Below are 19253 nucleotides of genomic sequence, written 5' to 3'. Positions count from 1 at the left end.
AAATGAGGGCTGGGTCTTACCACTGGACCTGTTCTGGTTTGTTGGAAGCAACGTGAAGTTATTCCTTCCCTCTCATATTCTGAAACTGATGTTGTTATTCTGGACATCAGTAACCTGAGGCTAGTGATTACTGCATTCCAGTTCATATTTAGCTGCTGTGTTATTCCCTTTACCTTCTCTTTGATAGGTTCTAGTTGCTCCAAACGTTGCTGAAACTCGGACAATTTTTGCTCCTCAGCTTTTTTTGAGTGTTTTAGAGCTGCAAGCTGCAAGACAAGAACTAGAGCCCATCAGTTTAGAGCCCCTTTCAATGTCACCCATTTCAAAACAGTTTCTGCTCAAAATCAGTCACTCAGAACAGTGGAGATAAGCAGATCATTGCTGTTGCTTTAGTCCCAGAGCAGTGTCATCTTGGCTCTCCCTCATTCAGAACTGCAGTAGCCCACCAACCCAACGTAACAGATGCAAGTACAGACACATCCCCTGGACAAGACCAAATTCCTTAGCAGTCAAGAAATTAAAAAGTCAAGCCACGATTAGGTGGGAGAGGACTCTTGGTTAGTGTTACTGCTTATTTGGCACCACATTTCAGCAAAAGAGAACAGCCTTTTACCTTCTCTTCCAGCTGGGACACCTGCTGCTGCAGGGAATCTCTCTGCTCACACACCTCCTGGTACTGTCTAACATGCTGCTCCTTGGCTGAGGCCAGCGTACGTTCACATTTGGCTTCCCACTGGGATTCCAGCTCTGCCTGGATGAGTGATAGCTGCCCATCATGTAAGAGATCATTAGGAACACACACAATCTGTATTTGCACAACAAGTGGCTGAAAGCTCGGGGCTGGACAACATCTCCTGCCCTAGGCTGGAATCCTACATGCAGATGGCAGCTCTGCTGCTGTCACCAGCTCCTGCCCACACCTCTCAGAGTTCAATTCCAGCCACAATCCCTCAGGCCTGGCTCCATTTCAGATCTCTTGGCATATTCCTAAGCAGCCTTTCACTCATCAGCAGTCCTGTATTCTTCTCTCTACTGTGAACTCAATTTGGTGCCTCTCCTCTGCTCAGTTTGACCCAGCCTGAATGTGACGCTGCGTGCCAGCCTGCATCAACGCTGCACCACCACTCTGCAGCCACGCCAGTGGCCTGTGATTCGAGTCAGAGAACGGCTGGGACCCGGCAGCCTTCCTGCCTACTCAAATCATGCACTTCCTTAGAGAGACATCAGTGTCAATCCCAAAGTCAGAAGCAGGGCCAACAAACACCAGGATATTTTAGAAAGACAACAAAGTGAACCCTGTGTTAAAAGTAACCCCTAAAATCAAGCAGATAATGTTTTCATTCGCCCACTACCTGAGCGCTTTTCACAACTATTTCCTACCTGTAGGTCCCTACAAGCCTTCCAGCTACTTGTTGGAGAAGCTCCCATGACTCCTCACCTGCTCTGCTGCTGCCTGGTCAGTCGAAGTCCGTGCCTTTTTCAGCAACTGTCGAAGCTTGTCCAGTTCCTGCTGATATGATCTGCGTATTTCTTCCATCTCTTCCTCTGCTTGAGCTCTCTCTGAGAGGGATTTCTTCTTCCTCTCTGCAAGATTCTGCAATACAGAACAGGACCTAGAATAAACCAGGCTGCACCAAAGTAGCTTCTCTTCCTCGTGCAGAAAGTTTCTTTGAGCAGGGAATCTTATCACTTTAAAATCAAGTGGAGATTATTTTAGAGGTAGGAAGGTTAACACATTACTGGCTAGGATATTAAAAAAATAAATCAATCACATAAGCACAAAGGATCCACCAGCACAGGGAACCTTGCCTGCAGATGACTCAAGATTTACCCAACTTGCACGTTTACAAGCAAGAACGTTGGGTTAAATTTCAGCAGACAACTGAAAGCCTGCACGTCTCTCTAACGCTGGCACTGGACATACCCTTTCAAGAGTCTCCTTTTCCACCTTTAGGTCCGTTAGCTCTTCTTCCAGTGCTGTAATCTTCATGTCCAGCTGTTTGCGGCTCTGCTTCTCAGCTTTGAATCTAGTCTGAGTGTCCTCAGAGGCTTCTTGGAGCTCTGCAAAAATACACTTTACTGTGGGTTTCAGCACTACTTATATTTTAGGTTAAAGCATTTGGGAGCTGATGGGAAGGAACAGTGTCTCTTGCACAATGAGACCAAAACCATGTCTTGAACCTGCAGTGGGAACTAGAATTTATCAAGAGCTTCTTCTGTGAAATGGCAGTGCTTATATCTCAGCTTTTATCTTAACTTTTCAACCATTGGAACATCTCTGGTTCCTCTACAAGATGTTAGACAGTAATGCCAAGAGATTGCTTCTACAAAAGGCTGTGACAGGATGATGTTGTTCATTGATCTGGCCCACTTTCCTTTTAGTGGCAACAAGGACGCACACACCCTTCAGTCATTTCAGTGCATCAATATCCTTCTTCGATACCCTCGTGACTGATCCTAGGGAAAGCAGGAATAGATACCCCCGAGGAAAGGAAAAACCTATGACTTATAAAAGAGGAAAACGACAGGAAGGAGCTCTCATGGGACAGGCACAAGAAGCTTTACCTTCTAACTGTGCGTGCAGTTTGTTGAGCTGTGTCTCATGTCGCTCTGCCTCCTGCAAGGCAGCAGACAGCTGCTTCCTCAGGTCCATCTCCTTCTTCTGGTGGGCAGTCAGCTCCAGCTGCAGCTGGGAAACCTGTGCTGTGGCAGCTGCTAACTCCTCTGCAACTTTGGCCTGTACCACAAAACAGAGCAGGGAAAAGGGACAAAAAAAACAATGTGTGAGTGCGAGGAGGCACCAGAACTGTTCTCACAGGAAGAACTGATAAGGTACTGGAGACCTTATCGGGGAAGTGCTGGGGTCCAGCACCTCACAGACATCTCCAATTGAAGAGGTAACAGTAACTTTTTTGCCATGTTACTCTAAGTTGTTTGGCTGTAACCTGTCCAGGCTGACTAGAAAGTTGCACCAACAACCTCATCATCACATTAGTCCAACTCGGTGAGTTTTCCTGAAAATCTTAAACATGTTTTTAAGACTAGTACCAGTGCCTGGTGGCTCTGCTCAGAGTTTTCAGGCTATGACGACATCTATTCAAGTAAAAGCCTGGGCTCCAACATCTAGTTATCTCCAATAAGGTTACAAATCACTGAAAAGCCACACAAAACACAGGTTTGTTCAGCCAAAAGAGCACCTTCCCTCCAGAGCACACAGCACGTAGCCACCTCAAGGTGCCCACACGGGCAAGGCTGTCATTTTGGAGCATAGTTCTCACAGTAATTTGTTGACCTGTTTAGATTTAGCATTGCTCAAAATCAGTGACTCATGTAGAACCAGGTACTAATAACAGCTTGTTAGACAACTTGTAAACAATATGTTAGGAGCAGCTCAAGGCATCAAGACAAAGACACAAAGTCACATTCCTAATCTTGTTGCATGAAACAAAATCCAGAGGATGCTCTGCAAAGACAGAACTACACTCCTCAGAAAACCTCACTTGCTGCAGGGAATACCTAAACAGCTTTGATATCTACGCCCACATTCAGATTCCCAACAGGCTTTCATGTTCTTGTAACTGATAAGTTCAGGAGAACTGGAGTTTCTTTCTGCTTTATCCCCATAAGAGGAGGTAAAGCGCTTCCCTTCAGACTAGGACCACCACCTTCTGGCAGAGAAGAGCTGTGAGGAAAATTGTTCCAACTATAGCAAGGATGATACTGGCTGGGATAGTACACTGTTAATTTTAAAGAGGAGGCAGCATTTCAACAGAGACTGGCTAAAACCAGATCTGCTTTCCTCTTATGTTTCTATAAATGTCTCATTGCAGTTCAAGATACTAACTCCTAGTATGCTAAAAACACCACAAAGCCCCATGGCATATCTAAAGGTTATTTTAACACTTGACTTTGTCTTTAATGGCAAATAAAGAAAAATCAAAAGGAAATCCTATGCCAGGAACTGTTACTAAACTTAAGTTTCTGCAGTGAATGCTTCATATCTAAACTAGCTCAGCTCCAGCCTCCAGCTTTCAGGTACCAAGAGTCTTGTGTGATCTGTATCTGCTCTGACAATTATATGATCGTGACCTATTTCTCCCATGGGGGAGGTGAAACGAGCAGCAATGTGACAAAGCTCTTTCAAAGTGCTCCCCAAGAAAGAGGGGGCCAGTTACAAAGCCCTTTTCCAAGTTGAAGATCCGTGCTAATTAAAGATCTGAGGCAATTCTTTTCATGCCAATCAGCTTCTAGCTAGTTCAAGAGGAAGCTGGGCTGGCACTAGGGCACAATTATCTATCACCTACACAGTCAGCAGACACACTGCCTCACCTGGTCCCAGCCCCGATCCACTGGCAGCATGCGCTAGGAAGAGAAAGCAGTGACAGGAAACAGGAAGAGTTAAGAACACAACTTGAAAGGCAGAGGCATTAATCATCATCAGAAAAGCAAAATGCTTCATTACAGGAGCCTAAGGCATGCCAGAGAAGCCTTTAAATTATTCATAGAACTGTAAAAGCTTAGACAGAAAAAGGTAGTGAAGCCTGGCTTAAAAAGAAAGCAGCTAAAAGGCATCCTTACAGGTACAAACACCCCAGATGTAGGAGTGGTCCTACTGTTTCACTGCACTGGAGAGTGCGGTGTATTACTTATCCTTACGGTACATGAAGCCTTCAGCTAAAGCTGTGATGGGCTCTGCCAGGGTTGAAGATCTAAAACCCAAAAGCAGCAAGCTCCTAATAGCTCTTCTCAGTGATCCTGGGTACAGATGCCTGGCCTGTATCATAAAATAAATTGTGCGTCCCTATTTTTAAGTAAAGAATAGATAAAATAGCTTAAAATTCTCTTCCCTGATTCTGTCTGTCCATAGTGATCTTGGCAATTGCAGTCACAGAGCAAGGTTAGATAGAAGGAAGAGGAAGGAATACCAGCCTTCATATTTACAGTCAACAGTCTCACAAAAATAGGGGAAATCATCTCCCAGTGCAAGTCTTTTCTGGTCTAGCCTGAAGTCTGTTCATGTAATAGTGTTATCACCTAGGCAGTGACTGTGAATCAAGTGGAGTCCTGTTGAAGATGAGGCTCAAAAGATTCCTGAAGATCATATCTTACACTTCCAAAAGATGCTTCCTCCCCAAGTTACTTATCATGCAAACTGGATGTTGTGCTTACTGACAGAAGGGAATTTTATTTACTATTTTGATCTGACTTATTCCTGGTTATAATCTCTCACACTCCCTATGCATTACAGGTACATGACCTCTCAGTGGGAAAATACAGTCCTCCTTTACTGTCTGCTCACACCAGCATACAATTATCAGCCATATATTGCTCTATTTTTTAGCATACTTGCTAGCATACTTTGGAAAGCAGCAGTTTCTGTTATTTTTAGGTGTGCTGAGTTATTGTCCTCATGCAGAGTAAGCATTTATCATCTCACATTTGAATTGGAGAGATACAAAACCCAGCAGGGGAGCATGGTGCAAGACTGAAGTTGGTGTAATTTAAGAAGCCAGTGCTTGAGAAAGCCCAGAAGACACCATGAGACAGATCTCAAAGCTAGCCTACCTGGGCTAGGCTGTCGTAAGTGGACATTACAGGGTATGCAGCCATGCATAAGTGCATTTAACTGGTTTGAAAGCTATTTCCCAGCAGCCCCTTTCACAAAAGCACAACAGAAATAAACAGCTTTTGATTAGTATTAAAAAAGTGCAAAAGTGCAATGAAGAAACTCTAGTAGGAAATATTTTTTTCTTATAGCTGCATTCACTCTTTATCAGTTAAACAGAAGGAATAAAACTTTTCTGAAACCATCAGTGCAACTAAATAAGTACATTTTGAACCCAACAAAGCCCTGTGATATACACAATTCCCCAACATCTTGGCTATATACCTACAAAGTTAACAATAAATCAGACACTTTCCTGTAAGATAAGAATATTAAAGCTATGACAGCATAAAGATCCACATTTATACCCTCCGTGCTGCTTTTGTCATGAAAGCCATGAAAATGATATTCAAATTTTTTCTCAAAAAAGCTTTCAAAACATAAGGTCAGAACTACAGTTGTCTTGTAAGAGAACTGACTTAAGCCTTGCCTAACAAGGCTTCAGCATGTTTTAGTGCAAGAACCAGCCCCTTTCCTGGCTGCAGCCAGAGGTCTATGGCTCTGCTCATCGTCACCATTACCTTCTCCTGTTCTGCATGCAACACCCTTGCCTGTGTGTTTTCATTTGTTGTTTGCAGTGAATGGTTCCTCTGCTCCATTAGCAAATTACTTTGTTCGACGTATCTGTGAACAGGGGAAGACTGCATGAGTGTTTGCATAAAGACATGGACTTGGAGCAAAAGGCTCAGATAGAAAAGGTGTATTTCAAAGCAGTTTTCTTCATGACAAGCCCCAGACAATTCTGCACTAAAAGGAGCCTGATCTCAAAAGGGTGGAATGGGTGTGCCTGGCACAGCAGAGATTATATCAGCTTGGATAAGGGCTTTACCTCTCTGCCATATGTCTAATGTTCCCATCACATAGTCAAGAGTTTTGATAACCTGATATCCATTCATCTTTTCCACTTCCTTAAACAAGTTATTCCCCTTCTCAAAACGGAATGGAACACACACCCAACAGTGAAACTAGGGACACCACATCCCCTAGAATTTCTTCCACCTTACTAAAAAGCTAGCAAAAGTAAAGTAACTCCCAGAAGCAGAGCAAGCATGCTCAAAGAAGATAGCATGAGGGTTTTTTTCCCCTTCTATACATTCACGTTTATTGTAAACCACTGTTGTGGAGATGTGCCCTGTGGGGGTGTGTGCATATGTGTGTGAACACCCACACTTTTAATACCATAAAAATCCCCAATTATAACCATCAGAACATATCTCTACCCTAAAGAACCCCCCTCCTAGTTATGCCTAACCAAGTGTCATGCCTAGTTATGACTAACCTAGTAAGTGCAGAGAGGCTGTACCCTCCCACTCCTTACCTCTGATTTCTCTCAATTAACTCGCTGATCTTCTCATTCTGCTCCTCAATCCGACTGCTCTTCTCAAATATCTCTTGCTTCAGTCTCTCATTCTCCTAAAGCATAGCACAGCATGAATATTCACTTTACTTGGACTTCCTTGCAGCAGCACCTAAACCTTTGTTTTGTGCAGATACAGTACAGTGGTAAAATTTATCTTCTGTGGTAACATCACAGGAAGGCACCGTGCTACCTTCAGCAGCAATCCTGGCACAGTGGTTGCCAAACCACGTTCTAGAGAATATTGGTCTGGTTGACTTTTTCACCCACAAAACCCAAGATTGTAAGGCTGCTGCCTAGAAAAACTACAAAGCATAAGACTAAGTAGTGAAAAACAGAAGTAGTTCTTGCAACAGGGTACTTCAGCTGTGAAACTCCGTTCTGCAGGATGCCATGGGTTAAGTCTATAACGGTTTAAGAAGAGGCTGAATTTCTCCAGCATGAACCTTTTGCCAAGGCCAGTGTATCAACTCTGGCTCAGAAAGTACCCAAAATACATTCTGTTGAGAAGGGCTTTTTTCAGGGGCAGAGGGGTGGAAATCATCGTGTATCTCATGCTCTTACCTAGGCAGCTGGTTTTGGCCATGCAAAAATAGAACACATGGGTGGATGGGTATTTGGGCCAAGCCAGTACAGCTATCCTCATGAGGAATCACGCAGTGGGCTCCAGTTCCTTACGGAAGTAGCCCAACAAGGCTGGCCAGGCTCACCTGGATTATGCGTTGGATATTGCTCATGATCATGGAGGCTTCCATAGTAACAGAGGAGATACCAGGCAGTAGTGAGCTGTTACCAGCGTTTTGTTTCTTCAACTCCTCCACCTGCAGGAATAAGCCATTCTTAAACCAGATGAAATAAATTTATGGGTGTAGGTAAGAGTCAGACATCTGCAAAGATCCATTTGACTGTTCCATCTGATCAGCTGTAGGGTATACACTACTGTATCAGCTGTGACATCTCCTGAAGGGCAGCCAGTCTCCCCAAACACAATGCATCGTGTGATATTTAAGACTGCAAGAGACAGCACCTCCCCACAAGTCTAGACTCAGCTTGTTCATAGTAGCTGAATTGCTACCACTTCAAGGTCTGATAATACTGGAATTTCCATCACTTACAAACTTAATGCAGGCATTTAAATAGAGCCAACTCCTCAGACTACATTTAGAGAGCGAATAGCAGTAGGTTCATCAACAAGCCTGCCTATGCCATACGTTACCTTGGCAGCCAGATGATCCATTTTATCTACTACTTTGCTAACAGCCATTCGGATTTCAGTGTTGTGCTGCCGAGCTTCTGTCATCAAAAAGGAAGTAACATCCCCAGGTGCTTGAATGGAAATGAGAGAGACCTATAGTCACAGGGGGAAAGTGCCTATATACAAACATATCAAAAGCAATGCTTAGCAGTTTGAAGGCTGCTAGATACAATAGCCACTCTCTTCCCAGAAATAAAAGGGACATGGTATCTGGAAAACTAATAATGTAGGTATTTTCCAAATAACATGAATAGGCAGGTTTATGACTACAGGAAATTCTTGACCACGTGACGGCCCTTGGGTCAACAAGACAGAAACCCCCAGACACACGGAACAGTGGTACACAAAGAGGTACAATCAATCAAGAGGAATGGAGACTGGCTTCTGAAGCTCTGAACTGAAAAAAATGTGCTCCAAGAAAGGTTCAGCTATACTCCAGTCTTCACCAACAGGGATTACCTAAGCGGTTCTTTAAATGCCTTTAGTCCCTCCTAGGTTGCACCTTTTTTTTTGGGCTGTGTCCTCTCACTTAGTAAAGGCCTCTACATGTACACCTAGACTATTTTCCTGCCTGGTAGAATAGCTGTTTAACATTACAGTTATATTTATAACTGGAAGCACCAGCTATAAAATACCTTTAGTAATACAGAGCCTTAGGAATACACCTAGAAATTCCATCCCCTTTCACACTGCATGAAGTTCCTTAAGGTAAGAAAAAGATGGGTATTTACTGGGAAATGCTTGCCCCTATTTGGTATTAAAAAATAAGAATTTGTGAAACAGCACGGCGCTACAGACAGGATGAATATGTATGCTACCATTGCTACCTAAAATAAACAGTTTACTGCAGGTATTGCAGCCTTTTGAAAAGCATGTACTTTTTTAAACATACCTTGGTAAGGCGTGGGATACATCTGTCCTACAGGCTGGAGTTGAGAAGCAGATGCAGCAGTTTGGGGGTAAGCAAATGCCATTCCTGGATATGCCTGGCAGAACAAGTTCAGTAGATTAGAATATGTTTTCTTACTTCCCTCCCCCTCCTCACACTTAAGTGGTTTTCACATTTTTTAAGCCCCAGAACAGGGATGATATTTGGAAAGAAAAAAAGAGAATTAAGGAGCGGGCAGTCAAATTACACAACAGTCACAGTAAAGGGAAAATAACAGTCACTCTTCTTTCAAGGCTTAGATATGTGTTCAAGTTACCACAGCTTAGTACGTTACCTTCTTCACTGAAGTTCAAGCAAAGGCACGTTACCCTGCGTTTGTGAGAGGCAAAGATCAGCATGTGAACAGCTCACTCTGAAGTTATGCTAACTTGAACACAAAGCTATTCCTAGGAAGGGCTCAAAAAGTGCAACACAACTGGATTGCAACTTTACTGCTCAGTGCTCATCAGGAGCTAAACAGACTGAAGAACACATTAATGCCACAAGTACCCCACTCATACCAATTTACTCTCTCAGGCAAGGAAAAAAAGAAAAGGTACAATACAACTCAGGCAAAGTTGCTAGAAGAACTCGAGACATCGGAGTCAAGTTTTCAAAACAATATATCCAAATCACTGTCAGATTAAAATTTCACTTTAAATGACTAGTTTCTATTTCAACAAACAGAAAAGCTTATCTTGTTACTTGCCACACCTTCCTCATTTTCAACACCAGGAAAATGCAAAGCCAAAGGAACGTAGTGCCACACCAGTTTTGGGGTTTGTGTGGGGGTTTTTTTGGTGAGGTTTTGGTTTTGCATTTTTTTGTTTTGTGGTTTGGTTTTTTTGGCCTTTTTTTAAACATAGTGTTTTTATTAATATCAGATGTTTTCTTCCTCTGCCTGAATGCTTTAAAATTAAACAGGGCACCTATGCGACATAGGCCACTGATTTCCAAAAGCTCCAGAAAACAGGATAAGTGAAAATAACTACAGAAAGCAGACAGCAAAAAGCTTGGGTTTAGACTTTACAGAAGTGTTTGTACAATAGTTTTGTACTAAGTCTTTGCTACCTGATGTGGAAAATACATTGTGTGTTTAGCCCCCAAAGTTTCCTTGTTAGCAAGCACGTGGCATCACTTTACACCAGCAGCACCACAAGCCTTTTAAAAGGACTTTTCTTTTGCTGGATGAAAACCCATGACTCACAAACACATTAAGTGTGCAGATGAGCTCTCACAGAAAAAACAGACGCTGAGCAAGAAAAATTCCAACCTAAAATGCTTTTCTTTTCACCTGCTCTAGAAGTACTGAGAAGTTTTTATTTTATCCATTAGAAAAGCAGATATTCAAGTCTGGTTAACTCTTAGTTCAACTTTAAGAAGCCATCAGCAAACAGAAAATTAGCCCTTTTTGATTATATTCTAAGAGGCACATGACAGAAACCTGAAAATGCCAAAGAAGAGTCACAGGAAACAGCCTGGGACTCTCATCCTTACATGCTGCTACAAAGTCCTTGCTCCCAGCAACGGACAAGACAGTAAGACTTATGAGAAAGGACAGAAGTGCCAATATTGTCCTTCATTTCATTTTGGTACCTGAAAGCCCTGTGCTCCTCCAGGCAGAGCTGAATGGGGTTGGATTGTTGCAGGTATTAAAGCAGCAGAAGATACTGGGGGTGTAGAACCAGATCCTTGAGGTACTGAAAAGGAAGAAAGAAATTCAGCGTGCCATAAAGTAGCTAGAAATAATTTACCTCATCCAGTGGGAAATGGCCAAAAAAAAGTCACTAAATAGGCAAAAATTAACATAAGCCTGTCTGCAGCCTTGTGAAAATTAAATCCAGTCAAGCAAGTGATAAAAGGTCAAGAAAAGAGTAATCTTTCACAGAAATTCCACTTCTAGCTACATTTAGACAACCTCTTTTCATTCAAACAAAGGTAGCTCTGAAGTTTACTGACACAAGATGTTATTCAGACTGACTCTAAAGACTGCTCAGCTGACCAGCAGCTGACACTAGTATTCCATCATGGGAAGACAAGTCAAGCCCACTCCAGAGCTGCCAGCCCTCTGATGCCCATCAATCTTACTTCCATCGTTTTCAAACAGAAAAATTTTTGTGCACTGGGAAAGGATTTGTAACGGTTGCATTTACAAATCACATGTCCTAGAAATCTCAGAGCCACCCAGCACACACGATGACAGAGCAGCTCATACATTGTGGTAACTAATGTGTGCACAAGCTCACAACAAAGACATACTCCAAGGTCTTCAGTCTTGTGCTTCATGAATTAGTCTATCTATGGATCTTTGGATCAGCAAACCTTATTAGAAGCTATCTATCAGTTCCCATTTCAGTTCCTGAAGGGAATCCTTTATTTGTAGAGCCCTTGTACTTGAAACCTGCAAATAAGTGAAATCTCTCCATACCAAGCCCAGGCTCACCAGCACATTACCTTGTGTGGACACTGTGGGCAGTACTGCATGAGCTGGTTGTGATGGTCTCACTGAAGATGAAGCCACTGGCTGTGCTGTCCCTCTCAGTGTATTTGGATCCTAAAAGCATTTCTGCGTATTACAAGGCATGCTAAAGAACGAGCAAACAGTTTGAACCCAAGATCACTTGAGACTAGGTATTACCCAATTAACCCAACTGAACTAGATAGGAACAGGGGAATTGTTAAACCCTTTTGCCACAGAGTATGCTTGCCCTGTACAAAGGGAGAGCTATTGCTGCGGACTCCACTTTAAGGAATTCACACTATAGAAAAAGCATCAAAAAAAAGTCACATAAATGTGATTGGTGATGTACCTCTATTTCCGAGTCACTGGAGTCAAGTTGACTACCTGCTGTCCCGGCAAGGAAAGGCAGCATGGGCTGTCCCATTTTAGCCATCCGAGAAATTAGCTTTGCCTTTGCTACATCTGGATTCTAAAAGAAATGTTTGCAGTTACTCTTCCTTTGTCTCTCAGCCCAGGCTTTTCAGATATTACAGACACATCTGTCAGGATTAGACTCTTCTAAATTACTGCCTTAATTCTGGTTCTTTCAATTTTTCAATGACTCTGAAAAACTGTTTTTCAAGCACACAAGATGACACTGAGGATTTGTTAATCTGGCTTGCCTTATATACTCTCCTTCTGGGATGACATTGCTGTCACTACGTAAAAAAAAAACCCCATTCCTGCACAAAACACAGCAACAAGAAGAAAATGTGTTGAGGAAGCTGCTTAGCAGCTTTTTCTACCCTGAGGCACATGCAAAAAGTCTTCTTCTCATGTAGGTATATAAACTTATACTGAACGTCCCAATTACTCTTTGTTATCCATTTAAAATTTGTCCATTTATCCAAGACAACAACTAGCCTTGTGAGTATCCACAAGGTCAAGGTAATTTTGTATTGAAGAGCAGGAACTGGGACTGAGGTTCCTCCTGTTCTGCTAATCCCTTCAGAAACAAGGCCCTAATCTGCTGTTAGTAAGGCGAACATTTAAGAGTGTCTTGCTTGCATGACATTCACTTTCTCTTCAGCAATAACCAAATGCAGAGGTGAAACCAACCAAGCTTCCCTACTGAAGGCTTCAAATTAGTTAGGAAAAAACAACACTTACTGCTAGCTGTTCACTGATGGAGTTTGACTTGGCCCGAACAGCTGGCTCCCTGAAAAGCCAAATAGGTGTATACTGATATCAGAGAGTAACAAAACTGAAATTCAAGATCCAATATTCTGCATTTCTAAATACTGTCAAATACATCTCGCCTAGGAAAGCCATTTTCTTGTATCACGAACATTCTTTTAGCTTACTTTTGGAAGATTCTTTGCAACATTATCTGCAGATTTCCGAACATCATTATGGGCAAGTTCCATGGCTGTGGAACAGCTGATTATAGAAGGATGATTTTTGTTGATTGCTGTAATGACCACGTTCTGCTTCAAACAATTTTAACCACTTCCAATAACAAACTACATATGGCAACAAAAAGAGCACTTAAACTTGAACTCCCCAAAAAGGGTGACTGACCCATTTAGTTAAATTAAGAAACAAACGACAATGTAAAATTTGCAATTAAACAAATCAGCCATGACCCAAGACCAGCTTATGACTATACTGCCACCTGAGATGAGAAGTGCCCGTACAGCTTAATCACACTAGAGCTCAGTAATGCTACAGAGGAATTACTTCTTGCATCTGTGCCCACATCGATTTCGTTAAATCCGGAAGTCAGTATTCAAGCAGAAGATCTCCTGCAACCCTTGGTAGCAAGCATTGCCCTGCACTGACAGCACTAGGCTGGCACACAGAGGACCCACATTTACCACACGATGTGTTAATGCAGCATTGTGCCACATGTTTATGAATGTCGCCATCTTTTAATACACCAAGTTGTTTTAGCTGTGCTGCTTCTTACCCAGGCTTTGGAGGTATCGTAGATGGAGGCAATAAACCAGTGTCTGCAGAGAAGCCATCTGCATTGGGTACTGGAGAAGGTGCAGGAGAATCCCTTGAACTAACACTCTGTCCATCTGAACCAGAGCATTCCTTTACCAACTTCACCTTAAAAAGCACGTAAGAAAAAAAGATGTTATCCTGGGTTCCCAAGTTTTCAGCAATTTGATTATTTCTGATGACTACTCCTTTGTCAAGATCACGCACCTCAAGTAAAAGCATACAACTGATTCACAACTGGAGAAGCTGAGTCTTTACATCCTGTCATTCCTCACTGAGTATTTTGTTTTCCCAAGTGACTCACAAATAAGACAATGAAAAGATCCCAAGACAGTTAGAACAGACATAGCTCAGTAAACAGCCTAGAGGGATTTTTTGGGTTTAGGATTTTGGTTTTGTGTTGTTGGGTTTTGGTTTTTTTTTTTTTTGTAAATTAAAGATATGTATCTTCCTGAGGTATATGGTTTATAACAGTTTCTGAGCTGTAGTTCTTATGCCAACAGGTTTTTACCTTGCAGACAGACACTGTCACCCAACAGCCACAAAGCAGATGCAAAACAAACGCTTGGCAGGAGACACTCACCCGCCTAACTTCCACCTCAAAAACTAAAGTAGAGTCTGGAGGGACACGGCCAGCCACTCCCTGAGCCCCGTAGGCCCATGCTGGAGGAATGATGAGATATCTTCGCCCTCCCTTCTTCATCCCCATCATTCCTTCTTCCCATCCCTGTGGTTTTCAGAGACACAACAAAAGAGAAAAAAAAAACAGTTTGATCAGTGACATTACAGTTTCTTTTAATTACACTGACTAAGACACCTTCAGGCACCAGTTATAGGAGATTCTTGTAAAATCCTATTCATTTTCAGTCTGCAGCACTAAACCTTTGTCTTACAATGAATCGTAGTGGCCAGTTATAAATCACAACATTAACTTAAGAATAAAGACACAGCTCCCAACATGTTCATAATGCAATTGGATACAGCAATCTCGAGCACGAAGGCTGGAGGCTTCCAGGTCTCCGTATGGTTCCAGAAATCTGTTTCAAGTTTTAAATACTGTAACTTAAGCAGCTATCACAGATCACACGGATATCCTGGAGAAAAGAACTGCATGCTGTGCTGTGTGCACAAATTCTGCAGTTGCAGGTGGCTTGCAGGGCACACAGTGGTGACCCCTCTCAGCATTCAGGGAAAGAGCAGGACTCCATATCATTGAGAGATCACTTCCAAATCGCTATGGTTAGATTTACAAAGCACCCACAGAAAACAGTTGTAGTGAAGTTAGAACAATGCAAACTGTCAAATGGATGCCGGCCTTTAACAGGAGGCAACATTAATAAGAAGATACACATTAAAACAAATAAAGTAGACAAATAATCTTCAATAAAGGACAACTTGTAATGGGTCATATATGAATTACTCAGATAATGGAAGTGACTTGAACAGGAGCATCTCTGATTCACAACCGGATTTTATGGAATAATATAAGGGAGTATCATATCACCTGGACTGAAAAATTATTACACAGCCAAAACCCTCATGATTTGAGTTAGAGGGTAAAACCATTCTAGGCAGTAGTACTATTTTTTACTAGATCATCCTAAAACTTGACAGTTGTCCTCACCCTCCCATGCCCTTCTCCCAGGTGTTGTATCAGAGCTATCTGATGCTCTGCTTCTGAGCCACAGTGAGTGGGGAGGAATCTGAACTTCTCACATTGAAATCCTCCTTCAAAAATAGGGTTCCTAGAGAACAGGGTCATAGATTAAGTGACTTCCAGAAAAACAAAGACAAAAACACCACTCTGAAAAACCCAGTTCTTGAAGACAGGAAGCTTCCTTTTTACCAAACAGGACAACAACTTCTTTCTAACACTGCTATTGAAAAGGAGACTGGGCTATACTGTGCCAATTATGAAGAAAAAAATATCAGTCACTGTTACAGAGTGTTTCCTATCAAATGAAACATGACAATCAGATAGCATGCATGAATCCTGAACAAGATTTTCAGTAATTCAAAGCTCTAAGACTTCAGTTATTATAATGAAAGTGCCAGTTCTACCTTGATGACCTTTCCAGATCCCAGCTTCAGCCGCAACAGCTTGTCTTTGTTAACATTTGAATCAAACACCTGCAGAGTTGAAGAACAAACACAAAATACATGGATTTCCCATCTGTTTCAAGATTCTGAACGCTACTTTACACATTCCATAAACTCCTACAGTCTCTTATGTGATACTGCTACTTCCAAAATTAATTCTCAACAGACGTAAGACAGAGCAAGTCTACAGCTTCTAGTCCATTGCACAGTTCAGTTTCTTAAAGTGAATGGTAGCTGGAGACTCAGACTTTAAAACTGCTTTGAGCTTGATAGTCAGGACAGGATCGGGCAAAGTAAAACACTACATGACAGATTTATATTGAGCAAACAACTGTCTAGAAGTTTTGTACATTAAACTAAGACATACGCAGCTGAACAACTCTTTCAGGAGGTTAGAAATAAGCTCTGCTATGTCCCATTGGTACATAGAGAGAAGCATGCCAGGCAGATCAACAAAAAACAAAAAATTGTTTTACAGCAAAAAGAGTCAACTGCAGATGGGTGCAAATGCAAAACCCTTTGTCGTGAATTTTGCCAACAGTAAAACCAGTAGAAGTGCTTTAAAGGTAATGCTTTGAAACATTAAAGTATTTCTTTTATTAGCAAACTGGATTGGACGCAGCTGTAGAGGATGTAAAAGCGATCTCATTCTTTTAGTATTTGGAAATGCACTTTGTGTCAGACAAGGCCCTTCTTATCACCTCCTCAAGCTGTTTCCAAAGGAGCACAGCTACCTTCATTGTCCCTTCTCACCATTTTCACTAATATTACTGTGTGAGAGTGCCTATGAAAGTTAAAAGTATTTCAATCACCTCCTCCTGAAGAGTAATGGAATCCCTTATTATTCTATAGGTAACACGACTTCACTTATGGTGCCATAAGTGACTGAAAAAATACCTTTAACATCAGCACCAATACTATGCTAGATGCGGCAGGTTCCTTCCAGCAACTGTCACACTCACTTAGATTTAGGAGGTGGCAGGAATGTCTTTACCTGTCCAAGCCCGTTGTTCTGGAACAGCCAGCCCGTATAGGCGATCTCCAAAGAGTCTCCTCCTTCTACTCCCTGCCCTTCTCCAAGAAGGAGATCCTGGTAGAGCACTGAATCGAGCACTGGGGAGCTGTTGCATTTGGCAATGCACACCTGCAGAAGAAAAGCCTATCAGTGCCTCTGGCTGTTAAAACAGACTGGCAAGTTCCACTATGACTTATTACAGATTTGATGCATTTGTTACTGTACTGATCAAGCCCAGGTTATAGATGCACTTACAAAGCATTCCATGTCTCCTTGGGCTGAATTTTGCTGAGTAAATTCCCTCTGCTCTACAGAACCACTGCTGTTACAGTACTTGAGAATCTTGATCAAAATTCCCATCAGAAGTGAGAGGGTCCCTGCCTCAAAGAGGCTTGTATCTAATGAACAAAACTCAGGCAGGCTCATTGCAGACCTGCCTCACGGTCATGCAGATACTCAAAGCTGAACTTCAATGAAAAAATATAACTGACTTAGAACCTTTCAGCGATAAGGTGCTCTCAGAGATACATCTTGGTTTGCCTGTTGTTCTAAACAGGGCAACAAGTCATGCCTTGCACAGAGTAAGTAGTTACCTGTTTACTGAAATCCATTGCTGCCTTTTCCGACTCAAACATGATGGACCAGTTTTGTCTCTGATCATCATAGAACGTACTGTAATTGTTGGGTTGAACCTGTGGGAAAGGAAATCAATCCTATGTTATACATTAAAAGATGCATTCAGCTAAAAAAAAAATTCACATCCAAAAATCTTAAAATAAGAGCTACTGAAATTAAGCAGAGGCAGAGGAAGAATCCTGCTGTATTATTGCCCAAGTTCAGAATGCAGAAATTATCTTTTATTTATGTGCTCATTATCATGGAAGAATTATTATAACTCAAATACTTGAGCAAATATTAAGTTCTTCATAGAAGCTGCAGCTTTCACAAGGTGGTGAAAGTTTTCACGTTTCTTTGAAGGTAGGCTCTATGACTATATAACCCACTCTTTCAACATGCACTTATAAAACTAAAGAGCAAGCTAGCATCCTGGTCAGAAATTTGGACTGAGATTCTACTGTTTCAGGGTAAAATGTCTATCTATCAAAACAAGAAATTTTGTGTCACCTGATGACAAGCTAGGAGCAACAAATCAACACACCAATGTTCTGTAAAACTGGCAGAAAATAGAACTTCCTGAGAGCCCATTTTATGACTTACAATGCTCCAAATAGTTCTCATCAGCAGGAAAATGCTGAGTGTCAAATTTCAGAGAGAAAACTTTCCTTGCTATCATTTCCTTCTGCTTGCTCAGTTGTATTCTCTCAGTATTAACTACAAATTAATAGCAAAAGGAATTTTGTTTTGTTACTATCCATTGTAGGGCTGCAAAACTCAAAACAACTCCTCTGTGATCTAGAGGTAATAATACACCTCCTACAGCGTACAAACTTGCGTTATGAAATCTACTGATGAAGTGTTCCGCAAAAGGCAGCTGCAAGTCTCTTGAGCAACACGTTAGGAGGAGCAGCAGAACAGTGCTCCCAGTCCCTGTGACACCTCTTGCTGTGCCAGTCAGATGTCTGATCTCAAAGGCTATAAACTAGGATTTAAGAAAGCATTTCAGAGTCAACTTCTGCTCGCTGTAAACAATACAGACCACTGAATGCTTTTCTAATCCAGAGTCTTACCGTGAGTACAAAGCCTGGATGGATCCTTGCAGCTGTGATCTGTTGCTGCTGACTGATGTAAAGGAGGATCCTGTACTGGATTCCACAAGGAATTGGGCAGGGGAAAAAGAACAAAAAGCAAAAACTCAAAACGTCTTCAGTTCTAGTGTGCTTTGTCAAATTCTGAGCCTAAGATTACAGTATTTATTTGTCAAATACACCTTGCAGCAGCATTTTTCACAGCAAAAATACTTAACACAGTTTTGTAATGCCTATTAAAAACCTCTTGAAAATATGTAAGCTTTATTTAGCTATAGGAATCAAACAATTCAAACTAATTATTTTACAATAAGCAAGATGCTTTAATTCCACATTTTTCGCAGTTACTACATAAGAAGATGGTGCACTAAACCTTCGATACATAAAACTCACAATTCACAGCATACAGGCATAAAACAATGTAACAGATTGAGTAATCATAAGTTGGAGAGAGATTTCCAAGCACTAAACAATGCAGATATAACACGATATTGACATATTTGGCTCTACTAGACACGATCTACTAAGGAAGAGAGCTTTCCTTTATGTACCTGCACTCAGCACAGCCAGGCGGTGAACTGGGAGTAATCTGCTAACTGTTCCCGGCGGGCAGGCTGTGATATTACAGAGGCAGCCTGAGAAAGGCCACATTAGCTTCCTTCTGCTAGTCCTGTCCTTCCCAGCTCCCCCAGGAAGGCCACACTCGAACACTTCTCAGATCAGTGACTCAGGAATTAGTTTACCAAGCTACTTTTTTTTTTGTTCTTGTCAAAGCAGAAG

General features: G+C 41.9%; 1 protein-coding gene across 8 annotated transcripts in view; it reads right to left on the bottom strand.

The window, feature by feature from the left end:
- Positions 1 to 19253, bottom strand: part of FKBP15 (FKBP prolyl isomerase family member 15) — a 28054-nt gene that overhangs the window by 5362 nt on the left and 3439 nt on the right. For 5 of the 8 annotated variants that reach the window (XR_012625874.1, XM_074846541.1, XM_074846542.1 and 2 more), the window contains exons 5-25: positions 18456 to 18530; positions 17361 to 17459; positions 16747 to 16896; positions 15714 to 15782; positions 14236 to 14379; positions 13615 to 13760; positions 12816 to 12864; positions 12016 to 12135; positions 11660 to 11759; positions 10802 to 10905; positions 9170 to 9263; positions 8239 to 8348; positions 7733 to 7843; positions 6984 to 7078; positions 6187 to 6289; positions 4330 to 4362; positions 2566 to 2737; positions 1925 to 2061; positions 1439 to 1594; positions 614 to 766; positions 174 to 266 (exon numbers count right to left, since the gene is read on the bottom strand). Coding sequence is in view for 7 of the 8 variants with exons in the window: in XM_074846541.1 (XP_074702642.1) it covers positions 174 to 266; positions 614 to 766; positions 1439 to 1594; positions 1925 to 2061; positions 2566 to 2737; positions 4330 to 4362; positions 6187 to 6289; positions 6984 to 7078; positions 7733 to 7843; positions 8239 to 8348; positions 9170 to 9263; positions 10802 to 10905; positions 11660 to 11759; positions 12016 to 12135; positions 12816 to 12864; positions 13615 to 13760; positions 14236 to 14379; positions 15714 to 15782; positions 16747 to 16896; positions 17361 to 17459; positions 18456 to 18530 (2313 nt within the window). In the remaining variant the exon portion in view is untranslated. The remainder of the gene's footprint in view (positions 1 to 173; positions 267 to 613; positions 767 to 1438; positions 1595 to 1924; positions 2062 to 2565; positions 2738 to 4329; positions 4363 to 6186; positions 6290 to 6983; positions 7079 to 7732; positions 7844 to 8238; positions 8349 to 9169; positions 9264 to 10801; positions 10906 to 11659; positions 11760 to 12015; positions 12136 to 12815; positions 12865 to 13614; positions 13761 to 14235; positions 14380 to 15713; positions 15783 to 16746; positions 16897 to 17360; positions 17460 to 18455; positions 18531 to 19253) is intronic. The other 3 variants (XM_074846544.1, XM_074846548.1, XM_074846546.1) reach the window with 2 other exon arrangements.

This window comes from Strix aluco, chromosome 20, assembly GCF_031877795.1.
Source record: "Strix aluco isolate bStrAlu1 chromosome 20, bStrAlu1.hap1, whole genome shotgun sequence".
NCBI classification, from domain to species: domain Eukaryota; kingdom Metazoa; phylum Chordata; class Aves; order Strigiformes; family Strigidae; genus Strix; species Strix aluco.
Note: the sequence above shows the minus strand (reverse complement) of the source record. Positions and strands in the feature narration are given on the sequence as shown.